The 19,129-nt window shown below is 38.7% G+C and overlaps 1 protein-coding gene across 2 annotated transcripts in view; it reads right to left on the bottom strand.

Annotated features, from left to right (window-relative positions):
* The window catches only part of LOC139765151 (uncharacterized), a 40,140-nt gene extending 35,498 nt beyond the window's left edge, over positions 1 to 4,642 (bottom strand). The window contains exons 1-2 of one of the 2 annotated variants that reach the window (XM_071692346.1): positions 3,605 to 4,642; positions 300 to 373 (exon numbers count right to left, since the gene is read on the bottom strand). In XM_071692346.1, coding sequence (XP_071548447.1) covers positions 300 to 350 — 51 coding nt within the window. In that variant the 5' untranslated portion in view covers positions 351 to 373; positions 3,605 to 4,642. Of the gene's footprint in view, positions 1 to 299; positions 374 to 3,543 lie in introns of both variants that reach the window. The other variant, XM_071692345.1, reaches the window with a different exon arrangement.
* Positions 4,643 to 19,129: the final 14,487 nt, after the last annotated feature.

Consider the following 19,129-nt stretch of genomic DNA (forward strand, 5'->3'; position numbering starts at 1 on the left):
TGCACTGGTTAAATCTCGTCATTGGTGCTCACAGGCAGATTCTCTCTCTCTCTCTCTCTCTCTCTCTCTCTCTCTCTCTCTCTCTCTCTCTCTCTCTCTCTCTCTCAACCAAGCCAGGGTGCTATGTGCTAGCCCTGTCAAATGGCAAAATCTCATCTTTAGTACTCTCTCTCTCTCTCTCTCTCTCTCTCTCTCTCTCTCTCTCTCTCTCTCTCTCTCATATCTATGACAAAATATAGGTTTCACTGAACCAATATGAAAGTCAAGAAAGTCTATGCAAGAGTAACCAGTACACTTACCAGCAACACAACATATGTAAACAGCAGTAGCCATGCCACACATGTGTTCATGGTGAATCTCTGTCTTGCAACACCTGAAACAGATTATAAAAGCTTATCGGCTTAAAATTCCAGATATGATAAATTAGTATCCTGCAACAGCTGAATCAGATTATAAAAGCTTATCTGCTTAAAATTTCAGATATATTAAGACAGTGTCTTGCAACACATGAAACAGATCATAAAAGCTTAACTGCTTAAAATTTCAGGTATGATAAACTTATCAGTCTTTCAACACCTGGAACAAATTTTAAAAGCTTTTTTACCTAAAATTTCAGATACAATAAATCAGTGTCTTCCAACATTTAAAACAGATTTGAAATACTTATCAGCTTGTAATTTAAGATATAATAAATATCCTAATTAGAGTAACATGAAATAAGGACAACTAAACAGCCAGATGTCATCAATCTAAGACTGAAGTACCCTCACTCAGATTATCATCTGTAAAACGCAATGGATTAGTAACGAACAACCTCATGGCAATCTGTGATAGCATTTTATCACTGTACATTGTACACTGAAAATGCAGAGGGTCTCAGGATACAGGTATATGTATTATTTATCTATTATTCATTTTATTATACTTTAGTGCTGTCTCCTGTATTAGCGAGGTAGTGCAAGGAAACAGACAAAAGAATGGCCCAACCCACCCTAATACACATGTGGATGGGAGATCATCCACAGAATCTGAAGATCCCAGAATCATCTGTAATGACTCCATCGTCAAAATCATTGCACCAATCACACTTGTTCTTATTGACACACATAACAAATACATTATATTCTTCTACTAAAGAACAAATACAGTCAATATGACAATCATTTTCCCCTAGCGTTAACTGAAAATGAAAACTACCTCAACCATTTTCTTCTTGTGTTGAACTAAAAAAGATGTTACCACAATCACTACCACAATAATCTTTTTCTTGGTTTGAGCTAATGAAGAAGCACTCACATTAACTATCCCCAACTTATGTCCTATCTAGGTCCTCTTTATCATCACTATCCTGAGTGAGATATCTGTTCTGAAGTGACAAGAATTATAACATTTCAGACAAAAAATCACTTTGATTCACCTTTAACACAAGGAAAACAGTCAGTTATCAATTTTCAACCTATGTGTTACCAATATATCAATGAATAAGCCATAGTAGTAAGGGATATGAATATCACTGAAAATGTGCGGTTAAAAAAAGTAAAGTTGGCGAATCATTTGTCAAAATTCAGCAAAACCTGTAAAAATCTAATGAAACTTCCCAGCAAGCTCATATTTACCTTATCTCTTACGTAAAATGAAAAATTATTTACTTATGGTTGCCATTACAAACTTGTCAAACAAGGTTGAAATTCCATGTATATGTGCATATATGGGCGTTTATCCATATATATGTGCATATGAGAGGATGGGCCATTCTTCGCCTGTTTCCGGGCGCTACCTCACTGATGCAAGAAACAGCGATCAAGTATAATACAATAATAAATGTAATAAAACACTTGTTGCCTTACTTTATATTGTTCAATAAAATACAAATGTCCAAATAATGCCCTGCAACTTTTATTCTGTTCTCTAAACACTACACTAATGCAGCAAAACAAGGTCACTCAGTATTCACAGATAATAATAATGCAAACCATTCACAGATAATAATAATGCAAACCTAAATTAAACAATTACCAAAATCAACTACAGGTTTATTCCTATGATGCAATTTTCATCATCATTCATCATCACATCACTCAAAGTAATAAAAGAACATGTGTACCTAAAGCTTCCTACCTAAAGATGTGATCCTGAACCATAAGCTTTTGTCTTTATACTGATTGCAAAACATACTGGTTATTTTGTAAACTTATCAGCACAAGTGATGTGAAATCTTATTCTGCCAAATACCATATTTTTCCTTGCACCATTTTGCTGGATACTATATTTTCATTTGCACCAATTCTAGGTTAAATTAGGGTTGAGTATGGATGACTGATTTAACTGATGATACCCAACATTTTTTCCCTAAATTCAAAATGGTGATCCTAGTCCACTTAGTGCAAATCAAATTTCATCTCTGCAATTAAGAACTGACTTTCATACATATCTTGACAATTTTGAAAAAGAGTTCTTGGCAATTTACCCTTTAGCTTTGCATCACTACCACCTTTGAGTATAGGGTGATTGTACTCTGTAATGCCTGTGTAGTTGTTACAGGATACAATAGTTGTAGTGCATGATTTAAAGCATCATATCTCATTGAATGAATTAAATCACAGGTTATGCATATCTGGGAATATGAGATAAAATGTAATTGTAAATAGTAAATATATATATCACAACAGGAATATACCAACAGAACCTCACAAAGCCTTACCTAGTCAATAAATGATAAATCAGTATATTCATGAGGATCAAATGATTGCTTTCTGTGTTAAATGTTTGCTAACAACCAACCACTTTTCTAGTGTTCAATCAGAGGCGTTATCAATATATATCGACTACATTATGAAACCTTAGATTAAATCTTGATTGCTAGGGAGGTTGAGTGAGGTTTTCATGGGTAATGTTGATTTTTCCAAGTATAATGACAAATTCTACCCTCATCAGCACCATAAGTTCCTCATATACTACTAACATTTCATCTAACAGCGTTCAACATCATAAAAGTTCCAAATATACTCTGCATACCTCATTGTATTCTCTAAACTCTACAGTATCATAGAACAAAATTAGTTATGGTGCTAAGGAAACAAACTAGACCAATAATTTTCTTCCAGAGAATAAGTCAGCAACTCTAATAATTAGATGAAATACGGGATAAAATATCCTAATAAGCAAATAAATTTTGACCCAATAATAAAGACCCCCAATAAAGACCACCTATCAGTAAAATAACTACAGCCAAATAGTTATGAGATATGGAAGCGAAATGTGGTATAGCCATCTTATTTCACTTCTGGTTATAAAATAAATCTAATTGCGAGATAACGCATATTACTCAGACGTTCATCTTACTGACGAGATATGCAAGTGGTAACTATAACTATAATAGTGGTATAGCATATCTTGTGACGTTTCTCACCAGTGTGAAGACCCTTGTCAACAAATAGATCTATGCACCACTATATATATATATATATATATATATATATATATATATATATATATATATATATATATATATATAATCGAACACTCAGTAATTCAAGTACCTACCGTATCTACACAACCTGTAAGAACACAGTTATCAAAAAGTATGTGTTACTAGTACACGTACCGTACAGTCTACTGAATGGGTGGAGTTAACGTGGTGCAACGCACTTGTCAAGGCCTTGCTTCACAAGGCTCGTTGGTGTCCACCATAAATGCTTCATAAAGTGCTTCACCGTTCACTGTCTGAAAGTGCTCTTCGAAATACATGTCAAAATTATTCGTAGATCTATTTGTGTAATGACCTGTCTATGCGTATGAAAAATTAAATTTACACTCATGTTTAACATGTGTGTGTGTGGTATTGCCTATTTGTATAGTATGGAAAGGAAGATTTAAATGGAACTATTTCCAGACTCCTTCATTATAATAGAAAATACTGAAACACCATTTACTCTTTGTGCACTATAATTTTTCTCTTCCTTCATTCAACAGTTTTCCACTTCATAGAAATTTTCACACAGTTGGTAATCAGTTTGTTTCTTAAATGCTTATCCGACAACAGGTATTTTTACACTTCAAAATTTTGCTAATTTTAGGATGTCGTCTCCTCTTTTCATCCCAGTGTTGATCATCTTTCATCTAGACACACTTTTTGTTGGCCTTTCTTGGACACTTATGATAAACTAGGCACTCCTTAAAACGAATATCTCATGGAGAATTTACTAATTAGTACCAAGCTTCTCATTTTCACCAATCTTTTTCACTGCACCTCGTCAAGCAGTATACCGTAGTCTATTGTCAAGTCGCTTTACAGGATGCCACAATATATAGCACAACAATAGAAGCTCATCTCAAGATTCAAACATTTTTCAGAGCCATGATATCAATTAAGTTTCTCTAAAAAAAAGTCATGTAAGCAATTGATAATGTGCCGAGGCGGTGTATTCTCCTTATATATATACTGCTTATCAGGGATATCTAATCAATATGCTTGATTACCGAGACTGATTGTGTGCGTGGAAGGAAACAGATTAGATATTTGGCAGAACACAGGTCATCCTGTTTTACCCATTGTATGTTCCTGTGGCAATGGAAAATGCTCACCAGTTTCATAAACCATGTTCACTGCTTCACACCGAGTCGAACGAACCTTTTTGCTTGTGACGACGCAGGACGCAGTAATGTCCAGACTTCTGCGAAGCCGAGCAGAAAAATTTTCCTATTTCGTGGCGAAAACTTAACCCACGATACATTTGTTTGTTTAAGCCTTTTATTTTTTTTCCTTTTTACGTATCTGACTACAAGTGCTCGTAATAAACGATGAATGAAGCAATTTCTTACAGGAATAGCGATCAAATCAACGAACGTGATCACAAGAAAATCAACCAGTGATCACAAGAAAGGTATCATAAAGATTCACAAGTTAGAAATGTGAATCGACTTAGAAGTGAATTCAAATAATCTCTAAGAACAGGCGAGATGAATGAATGCTACAGGATAAGAGTGAAGCGAAAGAACAAGGAGAGGATAGCCTAAATATGAGCATTATACTGATCTAGCTATTCACAGAGTTACAGGAGTCCAAGTTCTTTGAACGCACTTCAACTTTTGGCATTAAGTATTTCTCTGTCAGTAGTTTAATGCAACTATATCAACCTTTGACAAATGCTGTACAGATTACCGTGGAAACAAGATTAAACAAATACGTGAGAACATGGGAGTTACATGTATACATCTCACAAGTATACACTTACAAGTATTACCATATTCTTGCAACTTTTATTTGTAAGTAATGGAGTGTCCATCATTATTTATGTTATAAAAACCTCGTTTTTTGGGGGGGTTTGGGAGGGGCCGCAGGGGAGCCCCCACCCGCGCATCGCTGCCGGACGTAAGTTCTTGCCACCACCAACGTGAGTTGCAACATGTGGCTTATGGTGGGTAATATTTCAGTTTCGTGTACAAAAAGGAAAGTTTGTGGAGGCTGAACGAGTTCAAAATTATGGTGATGTGACATTTGACCACGCATTTGAGAATGATGTGAAAGGCCAAGCCGTCATATCGGCAAACGTCTTCTGAGAAGGTCATTGCATGTGTGAATTTGGTTATTTGCCAAGAGGCCAGTCTGCCAGGCCTTCCGCCTTTGATTACTTGGCCTTCAAGGATTTTCCAGACAGTCATTTACTCAAACTCAGATATGTTTGAGTGAGGGCCAGATTAGAAACCTGCCCAAGACTGCTCAATGCGAGTAAAGTTGTCTAAATCTGAAATCACCAAAGCTCAGTAGTGGATTTATGTCAGCTATCTGGCATTTGACAAATTCCGCCATAAAGCGTACATCACCAACATTTGATTCTGAATATTAACAACTATAAAACCCATTTCCATTACACTTCACGAAATCTTGAAAGCTGTTGCACTTAAGATTTAAAATTCAAGCTCTAATTTTCAGTCTCGAACTCTGTAGTCATCTCTCAATCAGACGTGGAACAACAATAATTGTTTCGAGCTGAAGCTAAGCCAATTTGATCACCCACAAAATCTCATTGACTGGTGAGGTTACCCACGGTGTCAGATAAAGCCTCAGGCTCCTTTAAGTTTTAGCTCTGCAACCATATATATATGTATATATATATATATATATATATATATATATATATATATATATATATATATATATATATATATACATATTTTTTTTTCCCTGGGGATAGGGGAGAAAGAATACTTCCCACATATTCCCTGCGTGTCGTAGAAGGCGACTAAAAGGGAAGGGAGCGGGGGGCTGGAAATCCTCCCCTCTCAGTTTTTTTTTTAATTTCCAAAAGCAGGAACAGAGAAGGGGGCCAGGTGAGGATGTTCCCTTAAAGGTCCAGTCCACTGTTCTTAACGCTACCTTGCTAACGCGGGAAATGGCGAATAGTATGAAAAAAAATATATATATATTATATTATTTTTTTATTTTGCTTTGTCGCCGTCTCCCGCGTTAGCGAGGTAGCGCAAGGAAACTGACGAAAGAATGGCCCAACCCACCCACATACACGCAAATATACATACCTATACATCTCAATGTATACGTATAGATATACACACACAGACATATACATATATACACATGTACATAATTCATACTATCTGCCATTATTCATTCCCATCGCCACCTCGCCACACATGGAATAACAACCCCCTCCCCCCTCATGTGTGCGAGGTAGCGCTAGGAAAAGACAACAAAGGCCCCATTCGTTCACACTCAGTCTTTAGCTGTCATGTAATAATACACCGAAACCATATACATATATATATATATATATATATATATATATATATATATATATATATATATATATATATATATATATATATATATTTATATATATATATATATATATATATATATATATATATATATATATATATATATATATATATATATATCCCATAAGACCTATGGGATATGTAAGTTTGTAGAGCTAGAACTTAAAGGACCCGTCTTGCTAAAGTCCACAAGTTTCACCTCGTAACTTTGTAGTATAAATCTCTATGCTGCTCTTATTCGTCATCACTCTGAGTCCAAAAAACTGGTCAGATTGAAACGAGATCATATTCCATTATTCCATGTATAGATATCCACGCCATTCAGCAAGCTTGATCGAACTAATTCTCTCAGAGCAAACCTTCCGACTACCTGGGTCATTCTATGAGGTGTACCCCCGCCGGAGCCAGGGTGGCCGCTGGTGTCCTTATTTCAAATTATAGAACCTCATTACCTTGCACCTAGTTGCATTGCATTTCAACATCCATATATCAGACCAACATTGGAGTCTGTCCAGTTCCCAGCTCAAGCCAAGTACCCATTTATGGACTAACCTCGAGGGGAGGATGAACACCTGGGTTGGTTAGGGGACGACTGCCGTACTCAGATCTCGAACCAGTGTGGGTCCTTCCCACAGCTGGCCTGTGCTGATTCATAGTCACTCGTGTTTGTTTGTGTGTGTGTGTGTGTGTGTGTGTATGAACATAAAAGTAAATACATCATACTTAAAGATAAGCTTTCAAACAGTCAACATAAGAGTAAAACTTGCAAATCGCACTGCTGCCACGTACTCGCCTCATTACCTCAGCATACATTATAGACACATACATATGCATCAATTACCATAAGCATCACATCTAACCAGAAGCAGCGGAATTTCCCAAAATGATGTCACTACTATGTTCCGTTGTCATGTGAAGGCTGGCGAAACTTCATCTAGACAGGAAGGGGCGTACGAGAGTTAGCAAACCTCAGTTTAGTTTACATGGAACTTTTCATTCAAAAAATTCATGAATATCATATTCACACTAGCATTAACATTGAAAAGTGCTGCTACAAACAATATTGCACTGAAATAGTAGAGCTTAGAAAATACTCAGTAACAAACCTCTAAATATGGCACACTGAAGGGGTGAGTCACATCTTGTTGCACTTGACTTGGGGAGTTTAATACGTATTTTCCGTATTTGCTTTCAGGATGAATTACTTTCCTCTGCAACCGTAAAAATAATCGAAGTATCCTTTATTCCCTTTCATTTTTTCCATTCCCTTATTCTACTGAAAGAATGGGGGTTCATCCCATACCAGAAGTGAAAAATATGTGTTCGAAGGGTAGCTGTGTTTCATTTACCCGTGGTCTCATAGGAATACATATGTACATATTCATACTTGCTTGCCTTCATCCATTCCTGGCTCTACCCCGCCCCACAGGAAACAGCATCTCTACCCCCTGATTCAGCAAGGTGGCACCAGGAAAATAGACAAAAATGGCCACATTTGTTCACAATCAGTCTCTAGCTGTCATGTGTAATGCACCGAAATCATAGCTCCCTATCCACATCCATGCTCCCAGACCTTTTATTCCACTTCACTGTTCCTTGCATGCCTTTCACCCTCCTGTGTGTTCAGGCCCTGATCACTCAAAATCTTTTTCACTCCATCCTTCCAATTTGGTCTCCCGCTTCTCCTTGTTCCCTCCACCTCTGACACATACATCCTCTTTGTCAATCTTTCCTCACTCATTCTCTCCATATGTCCAAACCATTTCAACACACTGTCTATTTATTTCCACACATCTCTCTTATTTTTCTTTTTACTTTTTCTTTACTTACTCTATCATACCACTTCACACAACATATTGTCCTCAAACATTTCATTTCCAACACATCCACCCTCCTCCTCAGAACCCTATCTTTAGTCCATGCCTCGCAACCACATAACATTGTGGAACTACTATTCCTTCAAACATACCTATTTTTGCTCCGAGATAATGGTCTCTCCTTCCATGCCTTCTTCATTGTTTCCAGAACCTTAGTTCCCCTTCTGCACCCTATGACTCGCCTCCACTTTCATGGTTCCACTCCCAGATATCTAAAACACTTCACTTCCTCCAATTTTTCTTCATTCAGACTTGCATCCCCGATTAACTTTCCCTGAGGAGTCATATGTGTATGAATACAAACAAATGCCACACTCTGTAAAACTTTATTGGCTTTAAAATTTTTCAGATACATATGTACATGAGGAAATATTGATGAATATTTTTAAAGGGTTATTTAAATCAGCCTCTTATTAGGGAAAGTATGATCCATGGGTTGGATATCTCAACACATTTAGTTCATTTAATATATGTATATCCTTGAGCCAAGTAATTATGTAATCATAATTAATGGAACTATTTGGAAAGGAATTTTATCATTCGCTCTTATCAAATGCATTTTCCTTGGGAATCTTATCCATAAAAATATAAACACAGATACCACATTGTTTGTAAAGCTTTATTGGTTGCAAAAATATCAAATACATCATCTCTTCATCAGGAAATGTTGATAAATAACTTTTTGCAGATAAACCACATAGGGTTAATTTAAACCTCCTATAAGCAAAACATGATGCTTGGGTTTGGTATCTCAACTCACAACACATATAATTATTGTTGTTCGCTGATGATACAGCTCTAGTAGCTGATTCGAGTGAGACACTGCAGAAGGTGGTGACTGCATTTGTAAAAGTGTGTGAAAGGAGAAAGTTTAGAATTAATGTGAATAAGAGCAAGGTTATTAGGTGCATTAGTGTTCAGGGACAGTTTATTTGGGATGTAAGTTTGAATGGAGAAAAATCGGAAGTGAAGTGTTTTAGATATCTGGGAATGGACTTAGCAGCAAATGGAACTACATGAAGCTGAAGTGAGTCACCAGATGGGGGAGGGGGCGAAGGTTCTGGGAGCGATGAAGAATGTGTGAAAGGACAATGTTGTCTCGGAGAGCAAAAATGGGTATGTTTGAAGGAATAGTAGTTCCAACAACGTTATATGGTTGCAAGGCATGGGCTATAGATAGGGTTGTACAGAGGAGGGTGGATGTGTTGGAAATGAAATATTTGAGGACAATAGGTTGTGTTAGGTGGTTTGATTGAGTAAATAATGAAATGGTAAGGGAAATGTGTGGAAATAAAAAGAGTGTGGTTGAGAGAGCAGTTGGTGTGTTGAAGTGGCTTGGACATATGGAGAGAATGAGTGAGGAAAGATTGACAAAGAGGATATATGTGTCAGAGGTGGAGGGAACAAGAAGTGGGAGACGAAATTGGAGGTGGAAGGCTGGAGTGAAAAAGATTTTTAGCGATTGGGACCTGAACATACAGGAGGGTGGGAGGCATGCAAGAAATAGAGTGAATTGGAATGATGTGGTACACCGAGGTCGACGTGCTGTCAGTGGGCTGATCCAGGGCATGTGAAAAGTTTGGGGTAAACCATGGAAAGGTCTGTGGGGCCTGGATGTGGATACATCATACATATTCGCCATTTACCGCATTAGCGAGGTAGTGTTAAGAACAGAGGACTGAGCCTTAGAGGTAATATCCTCACTTGGCCAAGTGAGAATATATATATATATATATATATATATATATATATATATATATATATATATATATATATAGGGGGGCTGGAAGTCCTCCCCTCTCGGTTTTTTTTAATTTTCCAAAAGAAGGGACAGAGAAGGGGGCCAGGTGAGGATATTCCCTCAAAGGCCCAGTCCTCTGTTGTTAACGCCACCTCGCTAACACGGGAAATGGCGAATAGTATGAAAGAAAGATATATATATATATTTTTTTTTTTTTGCTTTGTCGCTGTCTCCCGTGTTTGCGAGGTAGCGCAAGGAAACAGACGAAAGAAATGGCCCAACCCACCCCCATACACATGTATATACATACGTCCACACACGCAAATATACATACCTACACAGCTTTCCATGGTTTACCCCAGACGCTTCACATGCCCTGATTCAATCCACTGACAGCACGTCAACCCCCGGTATACCACATCGATCCAATTCACTCTATTCCTTGCCCTCCTTTCACCCTCCTGCATGTTCAGGCCCCGATCACAAAAAATCTTTTTCACTCCATCTTTCCACCTCCAATTTGGTCTCCCACTTCTCCTCGTTCCCTCCACCTCCGACACATATATATATCCTCTTGGTCAATCTTTCCTCACTCATTCTCTCCATGTGCCCAAACCATTTCAAAACACCCTCTTTTGCTCTCTCAACCATGCTCTTTTTATTTCCACACATCTCTCTTACCCTTACGTTACTTACTCGATCAAACCACCTCACACCACACATTGTCCTCAAACATCTCATTTCCAGCACATCCATCCTCCTGCACACAACTCTATCCATAGCCCACGCCTCGCAACCATACAACATTGTTGGAACCACTATTCCTTCAAACATACCCATTTTTGCTTTCCGAGATAATGTTCTCGACTTCCACACATTCTTCAAGGCTCCCAGGATTTTCGCCCCCTCCCCCACCCTATGATCCACTTCCGCTTCCATGGTTCCATCCGCTGCCAGATCCACTCCCAGATATCTAAAACACTTTACTTCCTCCAGTTTTTCTCCATTCAAACTTACCTCCCAACTGACTTGACCCTCAACCCTACTGTACCTAATAACCTTGCTCTTATTCACATTTATATATTCACATATATATATATATATATATATATATATATATATATATATATATATATATATATATATATATATATATATATATCTTTCTTTCATACTATTCGCCATTTCCCGCGTTAGCAAGGTAGCGTTAAGAACAGAGGACTGGGCCTCTGAGGGAATATCCTCACCTGGCCTCGTTCTCTGTTCCTTCTTTTGGAAAATTAAAAAAAATACGAGAGGGGAGGATTTCCAGCCCCCCGCTCCCTCCCCTTTTAGTCGCCTTCTACGACACGCAGGGAATACGTGGGAAGTATTCTTTATCCCCTATCCCCTATATATATATATATATATATATATATATATATATATATATATATATATATATATATAGCCATCCTTGAAAGTCACATATACAGAGTATGTATACACTGTGATGCATATGTGCTGCTGGGGAATTAAAGCACATGTATAACTGAAATATGGCATTATAGCAACACATTTTCCTTCTTCATGATCTGATATCAAAATATCTGGGCAATGACTGACTTTTGAGTTTCATATTAAATTTTAATATCTAAATCTTAAGGGTACAGTAGCTGATACAAGATCAGTAAATAAAGACATTTTTGATTTCATACAAGAGTGTAACACATGATTATGAGCAATTTGCTTGGTATTACAGTGTACTTAGTGCAAAAGAAAATAAGTCTGAGGCTGGGGAAATGAATGAAAGAGGAAATGTCATTCAGAGAGAGAATCTGGAATATGGCTAACTGGTGCTACCATTCATATATATATATATATATATATATATATATATATATATATATATATATATATATATATATATATATATATATTCCTTTGAGTCCATGGGGAAAATGAAACATTTTCCCCGTGGACTCATAGGAATATCTTGATCACATGCAAAATTGTGATCCTTTCCAATATATATATATATATATATATATATATATATATATATATATATATATATATATATATATATATATATATGCCACTTCCTGCCCCAGAAGACCCTTCAGAACTCAGGAAGCTAGCCATGGTCACCAGTGTGTGTGTGTGCATCTATGTGCAGAGTGCAAGGCAATCGAGTAGTAAGTGCTTGGTGTTTCTCATTGTAGTTAAATCGTGAGCATGAAGGGTCTTAGGATATGGGAAAACAATGTTTGTAGTGATGGGTGATGTGGTGTGATTTATGTTTGTCTGAGGACTGTGATTTCATATATATATATATATATATATATATATATATATATATATATATATATATTTTTTTTTTTTTTTTTTTTTTTTTTTTTTTTTTTTTTTTTATACTTTGTCGCTGTCTCCCGCGTTTGCGAGGTAGCGCAAGGAAACAGACGAAAGAAATGGCCCAACCCCCCCCCCCATACACATGTACATACACACGTCCACACACGCAAATATACATACCTACACAGCTTTCCATGGTTTACCCCAGACGCTTCACATGCCTTGCTTCAATCCACTGACAGCACGTCAACCCCTGTATACCACATGACTCCAATTCACTCTATTTCTTGCCCTCCTTTCACCCTCCTGCATGTTCAGGCCCCGATCACACAAAATCTTTTTCACTCCATCTTTCCACCTCCAATTTGGTCTCCCTCTTCTCCTCGTTCCCTCCACCTCCGACACATATATCCTCTTGGTCAATCTCTCCTCACTCATTCTCTCCATGTGCCCAAACCATTTCAAAACACCCTCTTCTGCTCTCTCAACCACGCTCTTTTTATTTCCACACATCTCTCTTACCCTTACGTTACTTACTCGATCAAACCACCTCACACCACACATTGTCCTCAAACATCTCATTTCCAGCACATCCATCCTCCTGCGCACATCTCTATCCATAGCCCACGCCTCGCAACCATACAACATTGTTGGAACCACTATTCCCTCAAACATACCCATTTTTGCTTTCCGAGATAGTGTTCTTGACTTCCACACATTTTTCAAGGCTCCCAAAATTTTCGCCCCCTCCCCCACCCTATGATCCACTTCCGCTTCCATGGTTCCATCCGCTGACAGATCCACTCCCAGATATCTAAAACACTTCACTTCCTCCAGTTTTTCTCCATTCAAACTCACCTCCCAATTGACTTGACCCTCACCCCTACTGTACCTAATAACCTTGCTCTTATTCACATTTACTCTCAACTTTCTTCTTCCACACACTTTACCAAACTCAGTCACCAGCTTCTGCAGTTTCTCACATGAATCAGCCACCAGCGCTGTATCATCAGCGAACAACAACTGACTCACTTCCCAAGCTCTCTCATCCCCAACAGACTTCATACTTGCCCCTCTTTCCAGGACTCTTGCATTTACCTCCCTTACAACCCCATCCATAAACAAATTAAACAACCATGGAGACATCACACACCCCTGCCGCAAACCTACATTCACTGAGAACCAATCACTTTCCTCTCTTCCTACACGTACACATGCCTTACATCCTCGATAAAAACTTTTCACTGCTTCTAACAACTTGCCTCCCACACCATATATTCTTAATACCTTCCACAGAGCATCTCTATCAACTCTATCATATGCCTTCTCCAGATCCATAAATGCTACATACAAATCCATTTGCTTTTCTAAGTATTTCTCACATACATTCTTCAAAGCAAACACCTGATCCACACATCCTCTACCACTTCTGAAACCACACTGCTCTTCCCCAATCTGATGCTCTGTACATGCATTCACCCTCTCAATCAATACCCTCCCATATAATTTACCAGGAATACTCAACAAACTTATACCTCTGTAATTTGAGCACTCACTCTTATCCCCTTTGCCTTTGTACAATGGCACTATGCACGCATTCCGCCAATCCTCAGGCACCTCACCATGAGTCATACATACATTAAATAACCTTACCAACCAGTCAACAATACAGTCACCCCCTTTCTTAATAAATTCCACTGCAATACCATCCAAACCTGCTGCCTTGCCGGCTTTCATCTTCCGCAAAGCTTTTACTACCTCTTCTCTGTTTACCAAATCATTTTCCCTAACCCTCTCACTTTGCACACCACCTCGACCAAAACACCCTATATCTGCCACTCTGTCATCAGACACATTCAACAAACCTTCAAAATACTCATTCCATCTCCTTCTCACATCACCGCTACTTGTTATCACCTCCCCATTTACGCCCTTCACTGAAGTTCCCATTTGCTCCCTTGTCTTACGCACCCTATTTACCTCCTTCCAGAACATCTTTTTATTTTCCCTAAAATTTACTGATAGTCTCTCACCCCAACTCTCATTTGCCCTTTTTTTCACCTCTTGCACCTTTCTCTTGACCTCCTGTCTCTTTCTTTTATACTTCTCCCACTCAATTGCATTTTTTCCCTGCAAAAATCGTCCAAATGCCTCTCTCTTCTCTTTCACTAATACTCTTACTTCTTCATCCCACCACTCACTACCCTTTCTAAACAGCCCACCTCCCACTCTTCTCATGCCACAAGCATCTTTTGCGCAATCCATCACTGATTCCCTAAATACATCCCATTCCTCCCCCACTCCCTTTACTTCCATTGTTCTCACCTTTTTCCATTCTGTACACAGTCTCTCCTGGTACTTCCCCACACAGGTCTCCTTCCCAAGCTCACTTACTCTCACCACCTTCTTCACCCCAACATTCACTCCTCTTTTCTGAAAACCCATACTAATCTTCACCTTAGCCTCCACAAGATAATGATCAGACATCCCTCCAGTTGCACCTCTCAGCACATTAACATCCAAAAGTCTCTCTTTCGCACGCCTGTCAATTAACACGTAATCCAATAACGCTCTCTGGCCATCTCTCCTACTTACATAAGTATACTTATGTATATCTCGCTTTTTAAACCAGGTATTCCCAATCATCAGTCCTTTTTCAGCACATAAATCTACAAGCTCTTCACCATTTCCATTTACAACACTGAACACCCCATGCATACCAATTATTCCCTCAACTGCCACATTACTCACCTTTGCATTCAAATCACCCATCACTATAACCCGGTCTCGTGCATCAAAACCGCTAACACACTCATATATATATATATATATATATATATATATATATATATATATAGTGGTAGAGGATGTGTGGATCAGGTGTTTGCTTTGAAGAATGTATGTGAGAAATACTTAGAAAAGCAAATGGATTTATATGTAGCATTTATGGATCTGGAGAAGGCATATGATAGAGTTGATAGAGATGCTCTGTGGAAGGTATTAAGAATATATGGTGTGGGAGGCAAGTTGTTAGAAGCAGTGAAAAGTTTTTATCGAGGATGTAAGGCATGTGTACGTGTAGGAAGAGAGGAAAGTGATTGGTTCTCAGTGAATGTAGGTTTGCGGCAGGGGTGTGTGATGTCTCCATGGTTGTTTAATTTGTTTATGGATGGGGTTGTTAGGGAGGTAAATGCAAGAGTCCTGGAAAGAGGGGCAAGTATGAAGTCTGTTGGGGATGAGAGAGCTTGGGAAGTGAGTCAGTTGTTGTTCGCTGATGATACAGCGCTGGTGGCTGATTCATGTGAGAAACTGCAGAAGCTGGTGACTGAGTTTGGTAAAGTGTGTGGAAGAAGAAAGTTAAGAGTAAATGTGAATAAGAGCAAGGTTATTAGGTACAGTAGGGTTGAGGGTCAAGTCAATTGGGAGGTGAGTTTGAATGGAGAAAAACTGGAGGAAGTGAAGTGTTTTAGATATCTGGGAGTGGATCTGTCAGCGGATGGAACCATGGAAGCGGAAGTGGATCATAGGGTGGGGGAGGGGGCGAAAATTTTGGGAGCCTTGAAAAATGTGTGGAAGTCGAGAACATTATCTCGGAAAGCAAAAATGGGTATGTTTGAAGGAATAGTGGTTCCAACAATGTTGTATGGTTGCGAGGCGTGGGCTATGGATAGAGTTGTGCGCAGGAGGATGGATGTGCTGGAAATGAGATGTTTGAGGACAATGTGTGGTGTGAGGTGGTTTGATCGAGTAAGTAACGTAAGGGTAAGAGAGATGTGTGGAAATAAAAAGAGCGTGGTTGAGAGAGCAGAAGAGGGTGTTTTGAAATGGTTTGGGCACATGGAGAGAATGAGTGAGGAAAGATTGACCAAGAGGATATATGTGTCGGAGGTGGAGGGAACGAGGAGAAGAGGGAGACCAAATTGGAGGTGGAAAGATGGAGTGAAAAAGATTTTGTGTGATCGGGGCCTGAACATGCAGGAGGGTGAAAGGAGGGCAAGGAATAGAGTGAATTGGAGCGATGTGGTATACCGGGGTTGACGTGCTGTCAGTGGATTGAATCAAGGCATGTGAAGCGTCTGGGGTAAACCATGGAAAGCTGTGTAGGTATGTATATTTGCGTGTGTGGACGTGTGTATGTACGTGTGTATGGGGGTTGGGCCATTTCTTTCGTCTGTTTCCTCGCGCTACCTCGCAAACGCGGGAGACAGCGACAAAGTATAAAAAAAAAAAAAAAAAAAAAAATATATATATATATATATATATATATATATATATATATATATATATATATCCCTGGGGATAGGGGATGAAGAATACTTCCCACGTATTCCCTGCGTGTCGTAGAAGGCGACTAAAAGGGAAGGGAGCGGGAGGCTGGAAATCCTCCCCTCTCTCTTTTTTTTTTTTTTTTTTTTTTTTTTTTCCAAAAGAAGGAACAGAGGGGGGCCAGGTGAGGATATTCCACAAAGGCCCAGTCCTCTGTTCTTAACGCTACCTCGCTAATGCGGGAAATGGCGGATAGTCTATCCCCTGGGGATAGGGGAGAAAGAATACCTCCCACGTATTCCCTGCGTGTCGTAGAAGGCGACTAAAAGGGAAGGGAGCGGGGGGCTGGAAATCCTCCCCTCTCGTTTTTTTTTTTTTTTTTTTTTTTTTTTTTTTTTTTTTTTTTTTTTTTTCCAAAAGAAGGAACAGAGAAGAGGTCCAGGTGAGGATATTCCCTCAAAGGCCCAGTCCTCTGTTCTTAACGCTACCTCGCTATCGCGGGAAATAGCGAATAGTATGAGAAAAAAAGAGAGAGAGAAAAATATATATATATATATATATATATATATATATATATATATATATATATAAATTTATTTATTTCATTATTACTGTATGACCAATTTCAATGAAAGAGTCCTTGTGCTACCCAGGACCTTTTTAAAGGCTCTAGCAGCTAAAGGCTGTGTTATATCCAGCATTACCTTGATCTTAAGCTCTTTTATGATTACGTAACTAGTTACCATTATGATCTCGCAGCTCAGTAATATCTCAACTGTGTATTTTCAGTCAAATAACTACTTAAATTCAATAAAATGTTCATTATCATCATCATCATCATTATTATTATTATTATTATTAGAATTTCAAGAAATGGGAAATGTAGACTCCTTTGAAGTGAGAACTTCTTTGATGAGGCTTCATTTCTAATGATACAACCTCACACCACATACTGTCCTCAAATATTTCATTTCCAACACATCCACCCTCCTTCCATGCCTTGCAACCATTTAACATTGTTGGAAATACTATTCCTTCAAACATGCCCATTTTTGCTCTCTGAGATAATGGTCTCTCTTTCCACACATTTTCATTGCTCCCAGAACCTTTGACCCCTACCCCACCCAGTGACCAACTTCCACTTCCACCTGCCCCTCTCTCCAAAACTCTTGCATTTACCTCCCTAACCACCCCGTCCATAAACAACCATAGGGACATCACACATTCCTGCCACAAACCAACATTCACTGGAAACCAATCAAACTCCTCTCTTCTTACTCATACACATGCTTTACATCCTTGGTAATATCTTTTCACTGCTTCAAGCAACTTACCTCCCACACCATATACTCTTTAAAACTTTCCACAAAGTATCTCTATCAATGCTATCATATGCCTTCTCCAGCTCCATAAATGCTACATACAAATCCATCGGTTTTTCTAAGTATTTTTTTTGTGCAAGCCATCACTGTTTCCCTAAGTACATTCCATTCCTCACGCACTCCCTCATGTCATTTGCTCTCACCTTTTGCCATTCTACACTCAATCTCTCCTGGTACTTCATCACACAAGTCTCCTTTCGAAGCTCACTTACTCTCTTTTTTCATACATGTTCACCATTTCCCATGTTAGCGAGGTAGCATCTAGAACAGATGAATGAGCCTTAGAGGGGAAATCCTCACTTGGCCCCCTTCTCTATTCCTTCTTATGGAAAAGTAAAAACTGGAGGGAAGGATTTCCAGCCCCCTGATCCCAATACATATATGTCTGGGGTAAACCATGGAAAGGTCTATGGGGCATGGATGTGATAAGGAGCTGTGGTTTTGGTGCATTACACATGATAGCTAGAGACAGTGTGAACGAATGTGTCCTTTATCGTCTGTTTTCCTGTAGGGTGCTACTTCGCTGAAGCAGGGAGTGCTGATGGTTTCCTGTGGGAAGAGGTGGTGCCGGGAATGGATGAAGGCAAGCAAGTTTGAATATGTATATGTGTATATATGTATGTGTATGTATATGTGTATATGTTTATATGTATATATATGTGTATATGAGTGGCTGGTTTGTTCTTCATCTATTTCCTGGCGCTACCTTGGTGATGCAGGAAACAGCGATCAAG

This window comes from Panulirus ornatus, chromosome 53, assembly GCF_036320965.1.
Source record: "Panulirus ornatus isolate Po-2019 chromosome 53, ASM3632096v1, whole genome shotgun sequence".
Lineage (NCBI taxonomy): Eukaryota > Metazoa > Arthropoda > Malacostraca > Decapoda > Palinuridae > Panulirus > Panulirus ornatus.